The sequence below is a fragment of the Tursiops truncatus genome, chromosome 14 (genome assembly GCF_011762595.2).
Source record: "Tursiops truncatus isolate mTurTru1 chromosome 14, mTurTru1.mat.Y, whole genome shotgun sequence".
Lineage (NCBI taxonomy): Eukaryota > Metazoa > Chordata > Mammalia > Artiodactyla > Delphinidae > Tursiops > Tursiops truncatus.
The window spans coordinates 27,203,985-27,222,536 of NC_047047.1; the positions used below are offsets into that span (position 1 = coordinate 27,203,985).

General features: G+C 53.5%; 1 protein-coding gene across 1 annotated transcript in view; it reads left to right on the top strand.

Annotated features, from left to right (window-relative positions):
* RAB11FIP5 (RAB11 family interacting protein 5) overlaps positions 1-18,552 on the top strand; it is a 35,757-nt gene that overhangs the window by 9,427 nt on the left and 7,778 nt on the right. Inside the window, 4 exon segments of the mRNA XM_033838265.2 lie at positions 10,820-11,256; positions 11,369-12,044; positions 18,367-18,440; positions 18,443-18,550. Coding sequence (XP_033694156.1) covers positions 10,820-11,256; positions 11,369-12,044; positions 18,367-18,440; positions 18,443-18,550 — 1,295 coding nt within the window.

An 18,552-nucleotide genomic window follows, 5' to 3' on the forward strand; every position in this document is an offset into this window, starting at 1 on the left:
TTTTCCTCCCACCTGGAATGTCTCTTCACCTGCCTCCTTGCCTCCTGACCCATTGTTCAAGGCCCAGTATAAATGTTACATCTGTCAATGAAAATCATCAATAAGCAACCTATAATAAGAATAGAAAAGAGTTTTCTTTGAGCCAAACTGAGGACTAGCCTGGATGCCCACTTCCCAGATTACTCTGAGAAACTGCTCCAGAGAAGCATGGTTTCCAGCACAGTTTTATATCTTCTCAGAACAAAGAACATTAAATAAGTCAGGGATACTGTACATTTCAAGAAATCACACACACGCACAGAGATCAGCATCATGTACACAGCAAGTCAGCATGACCTTGCACCTGGGAAAGGAGTCTTATCAAAGGAGTACCAGCATTGGTGTCCCAGGAAGATAAGCATTTAATCTTTACTTTTAAAGAATGGACATTCTTTACTTTTGGTCACTGTGTCCTTTTCTCTAATAATTAAAGCAGATGTACAATGTAGGTTTGATAGGCCACAAACAGGCTATTTTAGTTAGCATAAGATTCAAGTTAACTCACAGATAAGCCAGAATGACCTCCCTATATCTCAATATGTGAAAATTTCTTTTATCATGTCCTTCACTACTCCTCCCAAAATTGTCTTCTCTTTAACCTTCCTGTGCATTTTATTTGTGCATTTTTGTGGTGTTAATCACCTTCTTCCTTTATTTATGTAGCTATCTTATTTCCCACCAAGATGTAAGCTTCTCGAGGACACTCCCTTTCTTATTCTGGCAAATACTTGGGAAACGTTTTGAGCCTGGCTGAGGCCTTCTCTGGTTGGTTGGGATTTCAGTGGCGAGTTCCCTGTGCCTCTGAGACTTTGTGAGTGTCAGGATGAGCTGTCAGGATCTCACACGCCACGCCCTGTGCTGAGGCTACTGAGATGAGTAGATAGTTAGCACAAGGCTCAGGGATTCAACCAGGAGCAGGGCTCAGTCATAGGACAGGGAGAAAAAAGCCTGTGTCCTGGCCCAAGGCTACCCGCTGACCTCCGCAGGGATCTAATAGAAAGACCCTGTTAGTCTCAAGTGGGACCAGAAGGGGAGTATAGATGAGTCAATAGGTGTTTCTAACCACCTCCAACAGATGCGGGTGCTTATTATTATTATTTTTTAAATAAATTTATTTATTTTATTTTTGGCTGCGTTGGGTGTTCGTTGCTGTGCGCGGGCTTTCTCTAGTTGCGGCGAGCTGGGGCTACTCTTTGTTGCGGTACGTGGACTTCTCATCGCAGTGGCTTCTCTTGTTGTGGAGCACGGGCTCTAGGCACGCAGGCTTCAGTAGTTGTGGCACATGGGCTCAGTAGTTGTGGCTCACGGGCTCTAGAGCGCAGGCTCAGTAGTTGTGGAGCACGGGCTTAGTTGCTCCGTGGCATGTGGGATCTTCCCGGACCAGGGCTCAAACCCGTGTCCCCTGCATTGGCAGGCGGATTCTTAACCACTGTGCCACCAGGGAAGCCCCACGGGTGCTTTTTAAAAAACATAATCATGATGCTTGTATCACACACACAAAATCAACAGTTCCTTAATAACCATCCAATCAATATCCAGTCCATATTTAAATTCCCTTAATATCAGAACTGTCTCTTCATAGGTGGTTTGTTGAATCAGGATCCAAACAGGGCTCCCTTCCATACTGTGCCTGGCTGTTAAGTCTCCCAGGGTAACAGTTCCCTCTTGTTTCATACCCTTACCTGATGGAGGAGCTGAATCACTTGTCCTTGAGAACATCCCACATTGTAGCTGATGGGTTTCTGCCAAAGCAGAAATTGCGGGGCCTTGGGAGCCTGGGGAAACGGGGACAGGGTGAACAGTCTCTGAAGGCTTCAGGCCTTTTGAGAGCAAATGATTTCATCAATACAGTGTTGCTTGAAGTGGCTGATGGCTGGCTGGCCTGGATTTTAGGAAATTGGGTTAGATTGTTATGTCCATCAGAATGTTATGGACAGATATCTTGGTGTCTTCTCCTAGAGTTTTCCCCAGCATCTACTTTCTGAGTTGCAGTCTCTTCCCCTCTGGAACCCTGCAGCCCCTGTTTGTACTGACTCCCTAGAGAAGCTGGATGGGGAGAGTGAGGCCAGGAAAGGAGAAATGGATCAGTATGTCTTTCCTTCACGTTGGTTCTTCACTTTTCATTCTAGAAGATTCTCCAGCTAGTACACTGGGCAGCACAACTGTCTTCCTAGGGCCTCTTGGCTTCCTTTGTCTTGGGGTGGGGTTCAATTCCTACAACTGTCAGATTTGCAAGCCCCTCATCCCCAGCATGGTGGGAGCTGTTCCCTAGCCTGAGGTAAGACCTGTCTCTGAAGAGGCCAGGGCAGCCACTGCCAGAAGAGAGAAGCTGCAGACCTGGTGGGCTGTAGCCAGAGCAGGTAAGGCTCAGGTGAGCACCAGCCCAGTTACATTGGAGATTGTGGTATTGGGGACATGAGGAAAACAAGCTACAGGAGCAGCCTGCTCCCTGACTAGCAGGTGCACCCAGCTGTTTTTGTTTCTCCGGAGTCACCTTCATTGGCATGCAGGGTGTTTGAGGGTCAGACCGAGCACTGTGGCGTGACGCCCGGGAGCCGCAGGGCCTTTGGCCAGTTCCTCGCCCCTTACCGGCCCCTGCAAGGCCCTCTCATACCCAGTGGGACATGAGGTGCAGTATCTGTCATCTGATTTGGATCTCAGCCTGGGAGCCGTGCGTTGGGGCCAGAAGGGGAAGACATGCACTCAAGTGTGTGTTTTGCAGTGAGCCTTACAGAGGCAGCGCATCCCAAGCAGTGAGAGTGGCACCGCCCAGCTCCTTCTCTGGGAACTACATTCAGCACCTCACATCAAGCCCTCGCCTTAGCTTTGAACTGTATCTGTAAGCATCTGTGCTTTATCTTTATTTATTTTGTGCATCCGTTAGCAAGATGTGTCCTAAGGTAACTGCTTCTTCACTTTATGCCGTTTCAGCTTATGAAAGGTTTCATAGGAATGCTCCACTTTTGGATAGCAGGGGAAACCTGTAACTTTAAAGTTCAAAGTAGTGATGAGTATAAACAATATTTTGCGACATCTGCAGCAACTGTAATGTGGCATGAAAATACCGGTTTCTCTTGGTGACATATTCATAGGTACTGCTGCTATACCACTACTGTTGCAAAAATTCATAATTGAAAGAAATACTAAATTTCAGTTAGAGATTAGGGGAAATAAAGATGTAATTTTTCTCCCGTCTAACACAGACCCCCTGTTTTAGAGAAATCCTTTGGTTGGGCAGGGACATGGGGTTTCTGGGCCCGGTGTGTGGTGTATTGCACTTGCAGAGGGAGGCATTCTAGTGCAGTGGTCAAGGCCGGAGGCCCTGGAGACAGGGAGCCTGGGTTCAAATCCTGGTTCCCTGTGTACTAAAAAGAAGCATCTGACTTAACCCTATGCACTTCTCTCTGCCCTAGTGTTTGCATCTGCTAAAATATATAAGAACTAACACTTGTGTGGCGCTTCCTGTGTGCCAGGCCCTGTTCTGAGTGCTTCACCTGTAATCTATGCAATTGTCAGAGTGGTCTTGTGAGGGGATTGGACACCCATTACCCCCATTTTATAGGCAGGTGTGGAAATGCATAGAGACTGGGTGACCCACTCCAGGTCGCACAGCTGGCGTGTGGTGGGCTGGGGCTTACGCCAGGCAGCCCTGGCTCCAGAGTCCATGCTGGAGCCACTCTGAGGCCTGCTTCCCACACCTGCCTCCTGGGGCTGTTAAGAGGATGACTGGGATCTGATTTGGTGTGTTGAGTGCTTAGTATAGCGCCTGCACACAGTAGGTGCTAAAAGAGAGGTATGGTTGTTAATGGTGATGAGATTAGGGCCATAGTGATGGGCTAGAGTGGGGTCAACACCCGACCTCCATTCAGGAAGTGGGCACTTCCCGAATCTGGTTGGTGTATTCTATCAGGGAAGTTACTGAGATTCTTTGCTCAGGAATGGGGGATGAGGGCTTCAGGGTTAAAGAAGGTGCCCTTTTGGAACTGTCTGTCCCCATGAAGCCTGGCACGTGGCTCCTTCCTCAGGAGGCTCTTTTTGGGGACAGGGGGCACCCTCTTTGCTCTGGGAGCTTCTGGTCTCATGGTTAAGACCTGTGGGTTTGTGATGATAGAAACATTACACAGTTGTTCAGTTGTGAACAGGGACAAACAAGTTCCTAAGTTAATTCATAGATTAATTTGTTAGTTCATTGAAAATATATTTGAGTGACCACTCTTTTAAGTCTGGTGACACACAGATGAGCAGAATAAAGTTCCTGCCTGTAGAGCAGCGGAAGACAGCCATTAAACAGCCGTGTATACATACATCATTTTACTGTGTGGGATACACACACACACACACACACACACACACACCCTGTGTCAGGTAGTATTAATTATGTTAAAGAAATAAACTGGGTAAGGGGCAGCTGTAGTTGGGGTACTCAGGGAAGACTAAGGAGATTCAGATGAACTGAGACCTGATGTGAGTGAGTAAGTGAGTGAACTGTGGCCTGAAGATCTGGGCCTGTGTCTCAGGCAGAGGGAAAAGCAAGAGCAGTGGCCTGGAGATGGGAACACTGAAGGCCAGTGTGGGATGAGAAATGCAGAGAATCAGAAGACCCGGCACCCAAAGGATGAGCCCTTTCCGCCATGCTGAGGAGTGGGGTGTGATGTGCTCCAGTTTCACCTGCCTGCTGGGTGAAGCATGGATGGCAGGGAGGCAGGTGAGCAGGGAACTGTAATGTTCAGCAGGGAGATGTTGGTGGACTGTACTGTAGGGTGACAGTGGTGAGAGGGGTTGAATTCTGGGTATAATTGGTTGGTAGAGCTAAGTTTAGATGTGGGGTGTGAGGGGGAAAAAGAGACAAGGATGGTTCCTGGGTTAGGAGTGTGAAATAAATGATGTGTGGAGGCTTAGGAAGGGGCACCATTATTTGGGTCTTAAGCTGAACTTTGCACTGATAATGTTACCGAACCGAACTCAGGTCTGCTTGCCTGACGTGTAGCAAAGCCAATCTACTGACACTGAGTTGTGGTGAAGGAAAGTACAGTGTTTATTTTCAGGGCACCAAGCAAGGAGAATAGCCAGCTCATGCTCAAAAGACCTGAACTCCCTGATGGCTTTCAGGCAAGGATTTTTAAAGACTGTGCTAGGGGAGAGGGTCATAGGATGCCTGATTAGCTCATGGACCTTCTTCTGGTTAGTTGGTGGTGAGGTAACAGGATGATGTTTTGGGAATCTCAGTCATCAACCTTCTGGTTCCAACCAGTCTGGGGTCTACATGCTTGTGGTCAGCAAGTCATCACCATCCTCTACCAGATTGGGGAGGGGTCTTAGTTTCTGCAGAACATCTCACAGATAGGCATCAGATTGTTATCTACATCCCTTCTGGAGGAACTCCTGAAGTCTTGCAGCTCTGTCGTTCTAATCATTAACTACTTGAGTCTGCTCTTTGGAACTCAGCGAAGGCCTAGGAGACTAAAGCCTTTTTTTCTTCTACAAACAAGAAACAGGGGACACAGAGGGGCTTTTGTGTCCCAGAAGGCCCCGCAGAGTCCTGCTTGGTTTCAGTTTCTCTTTTTCTTTGATACTCCTCAATCCTGAGGGGAGCAGGGGCAGGACAAGGAAGGGAATAAAGTTTTGAATAGAGAGATTAATCATAAACTCAGCAGGTTAACTCAGTTTTAAGGGGACCCATTTCAATAAGAACTGGAGACAGGTCAGGTGTGTGCCTGGGCCTGTGGCTCTCAAGGGCCCAGCACCCCCAGAGTGACAGGAGCCACCCTGGCACTTACATGTGTGTGTTTGACATCTGCCTAGGTCTGCTTCTCAGAGTGTTGAGATTTTTCAGTTATACTATGTGGCAGCTGTTAGCTAGCCCGGCTCTGTTTACTGAGAAATGGGTGGAGTGCTGGGTATGGTGGGCCTGGGAGCCCCACTAGCAGGAATAACTAGGGCCATAATCTTGGTTAACAGGTGAGGCAACTACCTCCTCCCTTTATCCACCCTTTGTCTTCTGCCCCTGCAGAGGGTGGGGGTGGGGCTGGTCCCGCAGGGTAGGAGGCTGAGGGCTCCTAAGTCCACACTGGGCCTGCTGAACTTTGTCAGGCAGAGGGAGCCTGGGGGAGGTACGGCGGCTGAGCAAGGGCCCTTTTAGAGCTTTTCTGTGGTTCTGCATCTGCTGGGGGAGGCTTGACTGCTCTCAGACATGGTTTTAGTGGCCTGGGGACAGGACAAAACCCCGAGGTTCCCTTAGTGACCTTTCAGGGCTCCATCCTCCTGCGATTGTGCCAACCCTTTGAAGGGGGTTCCGGCCTTCATACGCCACCTCCTTGCCTCTTTGGGCCTCTGTGGTGTACCTTTTCCAGCCTCTGTCCTCTCAGGGTGTCTGGAGGCCCAACGTTTGCATTCAGCTTGATGACAAATGCTGTCCGTCGAAGGTTAAGAACGTGAGCTGGGAGTCAGGCAATCTTCATGTTCTAGTTCCGACTGTATCACTTACTAGCTGTTTGACCTTGGGCAAGTCACAAACCTTCTCTGTAACTTAGTTTCCTCACCCACATAGTGGGGATAATGGATCTCGTCTCCTGGACTGTGTGGATAGTAAAAGAGGTACAGAGTTTGGCACACAGTGAGCATGCAGTAAGTCTAGCTCTGCTGATTCTATAGCACCAGTCATTTGTCCTGCCTCTCAGGTGTGGTCCACAGGCCAGCAGCCCTGGCATCCCCTGGAAGCTGGGTAGAAATGGAGCCTCTCAGGCCCATCTGCACCCATTGCATCAGAATCTGCATTTTTACCAGACTCAGCGATCCTTTTGTACTTTGCAGTTTGAGAAGCGCTGTTGTATGTCACTCCTGAAGAGCAGCGTCTGTAGCGGCACATACCTCTTACATGCAAGGAATTTTCCCTTACTTCTCCTTTCCTGATGGAGCATGTCTTGGCTGCAGTCATACCTGGGACAAGTCCCAGATAATGATCATCTTTGTCAAAACCTGTTTCCTGAGCACACGCTTCCTGGGCTTTGGGGAGTTCAGGTGCTCAGACAGTGCAGGGGTTGAGGTGGGTGCCATGTAGGTGGAACAGTTCAGTACCTGCAGTGAAGGATGTGCAGGTTGTTGTTTTACATTCTGTAGGGGCTGAAGAATCTAGGCTTTGAGAGCTGAGTGCGTGTCAGGGAAATTGTACTGGGGCAGAATCACTGTCCTTCTTCCTGTCCTGGTGAGTGCTGTTTCAAAAGCAGCTTTGTGGAATAGAGGCCTTGTTCATTTTAGCACTCTTTATTCATAGAAAGTACTTATTGATGCCTGATCCTCCCCCATGTATGTGTTCCTTTGATAATTTGTCCCGGGTTGGGGGGAGGGGGAGAGAGATGAGGGTTTCTAGGGTCAGTTCTCTCGGAAGAAGTGGGTTCAGTGGACTTTGGAAGGCAAGCCTTGGCTGGGCAGGGGAGAGACGCAGGTTTCTTCTGTGTAACAATTGAGTGTCCTTGATGATATACCCAGGTGGAGGGAAAGTTGGCCTCTGATCCATGAAGTGATGTAGAGCAGGCAGGGGACTGTCCTACTGTGGTTCTCACACTGGGTCTGATGAATTCAGTCACCTGAGGAGGTACTCCCTTCCACCTTGAAATGTAGATTTCTAGGCCTGGCCTTTCTAATTCAGTAGGTTTTAGGTTGTATCTTGGTATGAATAGATAAAAAAGAAATCCCGCACTGATAGCCACCATCTAGATATGTGCTGGGGCCGTGGTCAAATCCTAATTGGTTTTGGCCAGGTCTCAGCCACGGATGGGAGTGACAGGCCTTGGTCCACAAGCTGTTGGTTGTGTGGCCTTGCCGTCACCATCTCAGCCTGTCACACTTCTGGGAGAAGCCCTGCTCCAAGTAGCTGGCAGGGTCCAATGAGTCCTGCCCCTGACTGATAGGGAGACAGATGGCAACAGTGACTGAGGGTCCAGAGGCAGGTCCCAGCCATTCTCAGCCTCACTCTGCTCTGGATGGGGGAATCTCAGAAAATGGTGAGGAAAGTCTTCTTTTCCCTCCTGGCCTCCCTGAAAAGCAAGTCCAGAGAAGAACCCCAAAATCCCTGGGGAAGAGCAGGGGAAGCAGAAGTGACCTTATGGGGAGGGGGTGGGGAAGGGCGGGGCACAAGGATCCTTTGGGCCGAGGACCTGAGCCTCAGCTGGGCTAGTAATGTAATGCATCCTCTTTCATCGAGGGGTCAGAGGGAGAGGCGAGGAGCCTATTCTGTCTCAGCCAACTGAGAGGATAAGATAGGAACGGGAATTTTCTTTTGTCTCTTTTTCCTATTACGACAGTAATATATGGCTCTTATAAAAAATTCAAACAGGACAAAAGTAGGCAATGCGGGAAGTGATAGTTCCTTGCAACCTCACCCCGCAGAGATAACCAGTGTTACTGCTGTGGTGTGTGGAGTGTGACCAGCTGGGGCTCAGGACCCGTGACCCTTATGCCCAAGTGAAGGATGTCTGTGCTTGCGGATTCCCGTCGCTCAGGGCTTGGTGGGCCTGCAGCTGGAGTCCATATACTTCTCTTTGCCCCACCTCCCAGAATCTTTCTGTGCTAAATGAGGCCTGGTCCAGGTTTGGCCAAGGTGACTTGGCCTTGAAAGAGTTAAGGGGTCAGGCCCAAAGTGGACGTTGGGTTGGGAAAGCAGGGGTGTGAGGATGTCGATGCTAGCTGGTTTGTCTTTCTATTAAATGTCTCCTTGTGCCCCCAGACACATCCTCACACGCATCCCGTCAGTCTGTCTCTCAGCTCTCTTCTCCGCTCCCTGCCCCTCCTCCCCCATCTTTCCTCCCTGTGCCTACTCATCACGAGAGTGGCACGTAAACACCCACACACCCTCTGAGCGTAGCCCTCCGCCGTCCCTGCTTGTGCCGCCGTCTGTCCTGACCCAGACTTAGTGGGAGTGGTCTCTCAGGTTTGGGAGGGAAAACCAACAGCCCAGGTTCCCTTCACTTAGGCCATCCAGTGGTCCCCAAGCAGAGGCTGGATGCATAGCCCGCAGTGGACACCTAAGAGGTTAGTCATGGTGGACTCTTCCAAAGGGATGCAATTGGAAGTGTCTCTGGGAAGACCTTTTCTTTTCTTTTTTTTTTTTTTTTAAAGTCACAGCATTTAAACCCACCACCACCACCAAGCCCTTGCAGTGACTTATTTCTGGACATTTGGATGTGCAGGGACTTTCATACAAAAGACCTCCCGCTTAATGTCCGTGAGAAGCTCAAGGAGCTGGTGTTGTGGGGTGAGCGGATCTTAGGTGGGAGATGACCACCACAGCATGGACTGAGACGTGTGGGGTGTGGTACAGTGTGTAGTGTTTGTGTGTGGTGTGGTGTGTGTGTCCTCTGAGGGACTCGGTCGGAGCCCTTCAGTGACCAATCTGACCGCCTCCACCGGGCTTTATTCCACGTTCATGCCTGGTTGGCTGAGTCCAGAATTCTATGCTGGAAGCTTTTCCTTCAGAATTTTGAAGGCATGACTCCAGATGGTGCCCAGTGTTACTGATGAGGACCTGATGCTATTCTAATTCCTGAATGTACAAATCTGTCTCCCCTCTTTGGAAACCTTCAGGGTCTCCTGAATGTACAAACCTGGTGCTCTGAAACCTTGCAGTGATACCTGCTGGCTGGGTCTTTCCTCGTTCACTGTGCTGCCTGCTTGTGGGCCCTTCTGTGCTAGTGCTCATGTCCTTCAGGAGAACTTTCTTGTATTGTTTCTTTCATGATCTCTTGCTCATTGTGTTCTCTGTGTGCTCACTGTGTCTTCTTTTTTTAATTAATAGAGTTTAGTTTTAGTTTTAGGTTTACAGAAAAACAAGTGGAAAGTACAGAGAGCTCCCGTATATATTCCCTCACACCCCCTCCTGCTCTAGTTTCCTCTATTATTAACCTCTTACATTAGTGTGGTACATTTGTTATGAATGATGAGCCAATAGCAATACATTATTATTAATTAGAGTCTCCTTCCTGGCTGCTTGTTCTTGGATAAGTTACTTCACCGCAGAGCTTTGACCTCCTGATCTGTAAAATCCCAGGTTTGTTGTGAGGTGTAAATGGAAGGGAGATGAGCACCCCCGCATTCCTTTGTCACACACGGCAGATGCTTACAGATGAGTGAGTGCTCTTTCCCTTCCCTGGGTCTCTTGCTTAAGGCCCGTTTATGCCTTCTTGTCTGTTCCTCCAGCTTGCAGAGGTGTTCCTGGCAGGGCTTGGGGTGAGTAAATGAGCGGGTGAGGGGTGTGTGTGTGTGTGTGTGTGTGTGTGTGTGTGTGTACATGCACTAGTGTTCCTGGCCCTGGGCCTCTGGGTGAGCTGTTCTTTCCTGGACTCACTGGTGGCTCAGAGCAGAGCTTAGGCTGGGACTAGCCAAAGGAGATGATGTAAATGGGAAAATGTGGGTAGGTGTGTCTGTACCTGGGGCCTGGAGTTGAAAGGGTTCCTCTCAGACCCGGCCTTGCTGCTCTGGGCCTCAGAGTTTCAGATGTAGGGGGCTGGGGCAGGGGAGGTCTCTGAGCTCCAGGGAAGGTGCCGGGTCAGGAGGGTCACTTGGCTGCCCTGCCTGGTAGTGCCGAAGAGCTTCCCCCACGTGGGATGTGGTTTCCTTCATCACGGAAAAGTTGTGGGTAGTTTCTTAGCTGTTCTTGTGGCCTGGAAGGCGGCAGGGCTTATGTGTCAGAGCAGAAGCCTGTGTGGGGAGGCTGTCGTGGCTCCTGAAGCAGAGAGGGGCTCTGAGACGTACCTGTGACCGGAGCCCCGGCACCCCCTTCTCACAGGTGGTACAAGCTGCACTCGAAGGCAGGCAAGAAGGAGAAGGAGCGTGGAGAGATCCAGGTCAGCATCCAGTTCACGCGCAACAACCTCAGCGCCAGCATGTTTGACCTGTCCGTGAAGGACAAGCCTCGGTCCCCCTTCAGTAGGATCAAGGACAAGATGAAGGGCAAGAAGAAGTTTGATCTGGAATCCGCCTCTGCCATCCTCCCAAGCAGCGCCCTGGAGGACCCCGAGCTGGGCAGCCTGAGCAAGATGGGCAAAGCCAAAGGCTTCTTCCTCCGCAACAAGCTGCGGAAGTCTTCCCTGACCCAGTCCAACACCTCGCTAGGTTCGGACAGCACCCTGTCCTCAGCCAGTGGGACCCTGGCCTACCAGGGCCCCGGGGCCGAGCTCCTCACCCGCTCGCCCAGCCGCAGCAGCTGGCTGTCCTCCGAAGGGGGTGAGTGGGGAGGGGGGAGGAGGGGAGGGGGGCAGTGCGGGCTCTCCCCTCAGGTGTAGGGAAGGCCGGGCCGGGCAGCGGGCTTCTAACTCAGCGTGTGCTTCCTTTCCAGGCAGGGACTCGGCACAGTCCCCCAAGTCGCTCACCCATAAAAGGACGTACAGCGATGAGGCCAGCCAGGTGCGAGCCGCTCCTCCCCGGGCCCTTCTTGACCTTCAGGGCCACCTTGACGGGGCCTCCCGCTCCTCTCTCTGCGTCAACGGGAGCCACATTTACACTGAGGAGCCCCAGGGGCCCCTGCGGCACCGCAGCTCCATCTCTGGCCCCCTGCACACTGTCTCCTCCCGGCCCTCTGAGGAGGGGCCGCGCTCTGCGGATGACTCCTGGGGCAGAGGCAGCCGCCGCACCGGCAGCTCAGAGGCGGTGCCTGGACAGGAGGAGCTGAGCTCGCAGGTGCTGGCCGTCGGGGCCCGCTGCTCTGGAGAGGAGGAGGGGGCCTGGCCCTCAGAGGGGAGGCCAGTGCAGGTCGCCACACCTATGGTGGCCTCCTCTGAGGCTGTGGCCGAGAAGGAGGGAGCCCGGAAGGAGGAGCGGAAGCCCCGGATGGGCCTTTTCCACCATCACCACCAGGGGCTGAGTCGGAGCGAGATGGGGCGCCGAGGCTCTCTGGGGGAGAAGGGGGTTCCCACTCTGGGGGCCTCCCCACACCACTCGTCCAGTGGGGAGGAAAAGGCCAAAAGTAGCTGGTTTGGCTTGAGAGAAGCCAAGGAACCAACTCAGAAACCCAGGTACGTCCTTGGCAAGACCAGCTTTGATCCCTGGGGTGGATGCTGGGGTATTTGCACCGAACCCCGGGGCAGGGAGAATGGGGCAGGATGGGACCCTTGGGCAGGCTGCTGGGGCTCTGGCTTTGCATGGTTGAGCGGGGAACCCTGTCTCCCTAAGCCGCGGCTTGTTGTCTGCACGTGGACGCAGGTGAGTTGAAGGGCACGGCGCTCTGGGGGTCCCGTGGGCCTCACTTCCTGAGTTGGCACACCCATCCCCTGCGGGAGGGGGAGGAATAGGACAAAAGCAGGAAAGGCTGTTTGTATGAATTCTTTGCTTCCCAACCTCTACCTCTTGCCCCCTGGCCTCGAGGTCACCAAGCTTTGGCAGGTAGAGAGGTGGGGACCAAGGACTCACCTCAGACTTCCCCCACCCTTTCCAAAGCTAGATGGCTTCACACCAGCCGTCCCAGCTGTCTCTGTGCTCTCTTCTCTCTGAGAGATGGGAGTTGAGTAATTGATGTGTCCACCCCCTCCCCTGTACACTCACCCCCGGTTGCTCCCCGGCCTTGGCCGGAGGCTGTGGGCAGCTCCCCTGAAATCTGTGACCTACCCTGTGTCCTTAGAGACTCCTGGGGCTCTGGCCCTCTCTGGTGTCTCTTGGTCTTGGGGTATGGCAAGTGCTGATGGCGGCTGCTCTGTTTTGAATATGCTGAGTCCCACCTGGGAGAGGAATGCAGGAGTCCTTCAGCCTAGGCCTGGGACAGAGTCCCTAGCCCTCACCCTGGCCCTCTGATCTCCTCCTAAGTTGGAGCCAGCGGAGGCTGCTTCACTATCCAGCAGGGCCCAGGGAGGGGCTCTGGGCTTTGGCCAGGAGCAGGTGTTCCCCCCTGCCAAGGGCCCAGGGCCAGCCCTGGACAGGAGCATCTGTGACAACCCCAGCCAGTGTGGCAAGGGCGGCTGTTACTGTCCTGTCAGCAAGCCTGCCTGTCCCCATCAGTGGCTATGTGGGCCGGAGGCCGGGTGGGAAGAGTGGGCGCAGTGGTAAAGGGCCAGGAGATAGGGCAAAGGGAGGGGCCCTAAACCTCTTCCCCAGCAGAGGGGAGAAGACTCCTGAAGTCCTGGTTCTTTTCTTGCCCTGTGAAATTCTGAGTTTGCTCAGAGGACCGGGGAGAGAAACGCAGGGCCTTTGAGGTTTGAGCCCTGGCCGCCTGGCGGCTCTCCGTACAGCCTCATCGATGGGTGTGTGGGGTGGATCAGTCTCTGGGTGATGTCTCCCCTGCTTAGGAGAGCTTCGGTTCCCTACTGCCCAGCCCTCCTCACCGGAGCCCAGGGGAACTGCTGGCTACCTGCAGCCTAGAGGAAGAAGGGGATGCCCAGGCTGAGCTGGTGGCCCTGTGACAACTCATAGATTGTAGGTGGTGTGGTGGAGGGAGGGGCACAGACCGTGGGCTCAGTGCTGTTGTCCATGGGGTGTCTCTGGGCCTCTTCCAGGGTGGGATGGATGTGGGGGACATTTCTCTGTGAGGCTGTTTCTAGGCGAGTGCCAGGCTTTGGGCTCGAGCTCTGCAGGCCATGACAGTGATGTTGCGGTTGCCGTTGCTGGTGCTTACAGCCTCTGTTTTCCTTGTTTCTCCATGTCTCCTAATGGCCTTTCAGAGGCAAGAGAAGTTGGGTGATGGACGAACATAAGGGAGCTGAGGGTTTTACCCTTCTCGTACTTGAATTCCGAGCTCGTCCTCTGCAGGTTGGAGGGCAGATGGGGCCTCCTGCCCTCCCTGGGACCCATTTGCTTACAGTGGCTGAAGGGGCAGGCTCTGTGGCCTTGCCTCCAGGCAGGGTGGGAGGGACTATTCTTGGGGTGCAGTGACCTGGCCTGCAGAGGTGTGAGACCTGGACATTAAGCCCTGTCAGCATCACGCTGGCCCTGTGTGCCTCGGAGGGAAGGGCTGGCCTGGAAGAAACCACCCTTGGTGCTTGCCCAGAGGTCTTGGGGCCTTTGAGGAGAGAATAAGAGGTGAGCTGACTTGCGGCAGGAAGCCATAAGTTGGACACCTAGAACTGGAGTGACCGAATGTAGCTGCGAGACACCCAAGGGGATCCTGTCCACAGGTCCAGAGGTTTGGGTGCCTCTGCCCCGGGGCTACCATTGCAGATTGCTGGGTGTTCCTCACTAGGCAGGGCAGCGGCGCCCTCTAGTGTTCCCACATTGCACTGAGGCCCCGTGCAGAGGCCAGAAGCAGTATGTGCTGTGCGCAGTATCCAGAGAAAAAACTGTTGCTGTTGGAGAAGGCAGCAGCTGGGAGAGGCCAGGAAGATGGTCCTCCTGTTCCTCCTGACCTGTCCCTCATCTGCCAGGTCCCATGACTGTTGCACTAGCCCCCACCAGCATGTGGGCGGGGGGCTGGGGAATGGCTGGTTGAGGTTTGGGCCACAGATCTCATCCCTGCTCACCAGCCCTGCTGTGAGCCATTCACCCTGAGCTGCAGCACAGGTCACTTTAGTGTGTGTTTAGGACCGTCAAGACCGTGTGTGTTGAAACCATCAGTGCCAAAACGATTGTCTTTGTGTCTGTCCCTTTCTGACCCTTTTAGGGTACGTATAAGCTTTCTGAGAGCAGGTCATCTCAAGCTCCTGTGTTCCCTCCCCTCACACTAACCACAGAACTTTGTGCACAGTAGGAGATCAAGTGTTAGATACAGACATTTTTTTAAATTGGGGGTAAGCATGGCCCAACACAGAGGCAAGTGTATCGTGGTGGCCTTCAGCAGTCTCTGCATCTGCCCCAGCCCCTCACAGGTGGTGAGCAGTGAGGTCCTGATGAGCCTGGAGTGTGCGCTGGCTGCCGAGAGAGCTCGGGGTCTCAGCGGCGTTCGCAGTGGTGTAAACGTGTAACTGTGTTGTATGCCAGTGACTTAGAGTTAGTGTGGCCATAAATCCTGTTTGTGCCTGTTTTCCTGGCATAGTTAGTAGTGCCCCTTTACTCTATTAAAAACATTCTGGTTTGGAAGATAAATTATATGGTCTGCCTACTTAGAGCATGCAAGGCCCCACTGTGTCACCTCACTGTGCCCAGATGAAGGGAGAGGATGTGTCCAGTCATGTTTCCTGGACATCGGGGCACATCTCAGGCAGACACCAGGAGATGGAGCCTTAGGAGGGCTGGCTGAAGGCATTTTGGCTGGGGTGGGTATGCCTGAAAGGCTGGCTTTAGCCTTTTCAGGGAGTGCCTGTGGGAGAGTCTTTGCAGATCCACATGCCACCTCTGGGACCAATGCATGGAAATAACAAGGACACATAGCTCATCTCAGTCTAAGGAAGAGCTGTTCACCAGTGAAACCTGGCCCCTCGCTACAGAGGTGTCCTGGTGTAGTGAGTTACCTAGCAACGGCTGTGTTTAAGAAGAAGGGGGGCTGTTGGAGGGAACAGGTGATTGCTGTATTAAGTGGCAGGTTCATCCAATTGCTCTAAGGTTCTTAAGCCACAGTAAGGCCCTGAAGTTTTATTCTGTCAGGTCAAAGGGGCAGAGACATTTGGACTTCTGATTTCTTTCCCCAACTTTTGGTCCTAAAAGAGAAGATAATTCAGCATATGTTGTAGCCCCTGCTGCTTGGCGGGGGGACAGCAATGTGCTGGGCTAGCATGGTGGGTTCTGTCCTCTGAGCATACCCTGCAAAGATAACCACACATGGGAATGTGTCTCTGATCTGATCTGTGCCAGGTGGAATGGTAGGCAGGGGAATTTTTTTTTTCTTTTGGCTGTGCCGCACAGCTTGTGGGACGGTAGTCCCCTGACCAGGGATTGAACCTGGGCCCTCAGCAGTGAGAGTGTGGAGCCCTAACCACTGGACTGCCAGGGAATTTCCGGGAGGGGACTTTTTAAAGTAAGAACTTTCAGAGTGTGCGCCTGGTGTTGAGCAAGGGTGAGGGAGGCATGGGGACAGGGGGACGTGTTACTGGGTAGGAGGGATGGACAAGAGGCTCTCAGAGGTTGTGCTGGCTCTGGGGAGGCTGCCAGGCCTGGCCCCTGGGGCACACCTTCCTCCAGGGAAAGCCCTTTGCTGGTTCCATACCAACGGGTTTGTGTGCACCTGTGGGTAGCCAGTGCAGGGAGGGTTGCCAGCCGAGCCTGGGGCTCCCAGCCCTTTCCCTGCCCTCTCCTGCCCTGCGGTTCTGACAGTCAGCCAGATTGCTGCAAGACTGTAAGAGTGAGTGGGGCCAGGCTGGGGCTGAGGGGTGTAGAGCTAAGCTTGGTGCTATTTAATGCTGATGGGGCTGCTTCCATCAGACCCCTCTGTCCACTTGTCATACAGGGCACTGGGGAGAGACAGCTCAGAGTCCCCCAGCCCTGTTCCTGGGGGCTGAGTCCTGCCGGCAGGGTTGGGCTGTGTCGGGAGTGGGTGCTCCGATGGTGGGGGTGGGCTGAGGGCAGGGTCTTGACCCACATGGTGGTGGTACGTTGCTCTCCTTGGTCCCCAAGGTAGATATATCTCGATGAAGGGAGAAAAGGGGCCTTTGGAGGTGTTGGGACTCTGGGCTCAGGATCCTCCCTCTTTCGGTGTCTTTACTGTGCCTTGACCGCAGAGGCAGAGCTGTTCTGGGAAGCCCTGGTGGGGTGGGAGAGGATGGGACTTTCTATGCCCGCCCTGGCCGGGAGTTATTGTCGGGCAGAAACAGGATTAGGAGAGTCTCTGGAAGCTAGATTCTTAAGAGAAACCCAGGGGTGGGGACTTGGCTGTGTCTTGCCTGTGAGGCTGGGCTCATAGACTCCAGCCTGTCTGGGTAGCCCACCTGTGCTGCTGGTTGAACTGGACTCCTTCCCATTGCCTGCCCCCGGTGTCTGCGGATGAGCTGGCCCTGCCTCTGCCCAGCTCTGTGTGGGACCTGCTCCGTCTGGCCCCTGGGTTCCCGGAAGAATCCTGGCTCCAGACTTCTGGGCCTCTTTCCATAGGTGCCCCTCCTACCCCAACCATCGTTCCTCGTGGGCTGATTGGTGAGGCCTGGCTTCTGGGACCTCAGGGCTCGCCCCGAGCATTTCCCCGCGGGAAGAAGCAGCTTGAGTGGAGAAGGTGGATGTGTAGGAGTTCTTCAGGATGTTTCCACCTGGGCTGGCAGGGGTCAAGGAATGGGGGTCTTGGGGCTTAGAGGGGGGCTGAAGGTGGGGGTCAAATAGCAGGCAAATCCAGGCCACTGACAGGCCCCTGAAGTCTGGGCTCAGCTGCAAGGAGCCTCAAACCATTGTCAGACTGCTGAAAGCAGGGGTGTTGGGTCCCCCTTTCCCCCTGCACTGTCTTTCTGGACTTCTGTCTATGTCCGGGGGTTGTCCCGGGGAAGCCAAGAGCTCTAATTTTAGAGTCTATTCCTTCCCATTCCCCTCACGTCAGCTGCATGCTGTAGATAAGGTACAAGTGCAGGACATGCCCCCTCCAAGAAGACCCTGGAGGGGACACCTGAAGGCCAGCACGTATCTTGGGGAGTGTGAGTGTATTATCAAGGAGTGGATTTCCCAGGGGGGCCAGGGATCTGTGTGGGGGACCCTGGGAGGCCCCTGGTGACATCCAGAGTTGCTGCTGCTGCCTCTGCTGCCACATCCCAGCCTCTGTCTCCCCAGCAGCGTTGCTTCCAAGGCTGGCCCGTGGGTGCCCTTGGTGAGGGAGGCTGCCTGCCATGTGCCAGGCCAGGTGGATGCCTGACAGCAGACATCCTCAGCAGTGTCTTGTCCTCCTTGGCCGGTTATGGTACCCTTCCCAGAAGCGAAAAGGCCACGTCCTCTCCAGCTGACACCTTGTCCTGCCTGTTAACAGCCCCATCATTACCTCTCATTTGTGCAAGGGTTCAGGAGAACCCAGGCTGTTTCAGGAGTCAGAATGTCGGGCACCGGCTGGGTTCTGTTAGTGCTGGCTTCATCCAGCCAAATACCTGGGCCTTGCTTTTCTCTGGTCTCTTTATCCTGTCCAAGCCAGCTGGTATTTTCTTTCCTCTGTCTCAGTCCATAAAGGGATGTCAGGTGCTTTCTGGTTGGTTCTTCAGGTGTCAGTCTGGCCTCGAGTAGTCGTCAGCATGGGGTAGTAGTTGGGATCACTCCTGTTAAGTGGGATTCTTGCTCCTCGGGGTTGGTGTGAGGACCGGATGAGCTCTGCCTAGAATCTTCATCCTTGGGTGATGCCTCGTCATGTACACATCGGGGTCTTCCCTCCGTCCCCTGGCCCACGTGCCCGAGCCCAGCTCGGGGAGCACGGTGGCACCTCTTCCCCAGGCAGGTGGCGGTCAGGGGTGTGGTGTTCAGCAGGGGCGTTTCCAGTCTTGGTATTAACCAGGAGGCTCACGGTTTTGTCTCCCTCCACAGCCTGGACGTGTCTCCTCAGGTAGAATCTGACCCAGCTGCTCTTCCTCACCACGTCCCCTGCTCCCCCTGTGCTCCGGCCCCCCCACTCCTGCTCCCACCTCTGCTCCTATGCTAAGCACTAACCTTTTTGCAGCCACCTCCCCCGCTGTTGCCGCTGCTGCCGCTGCCACCGCCATCCCTGAAGCC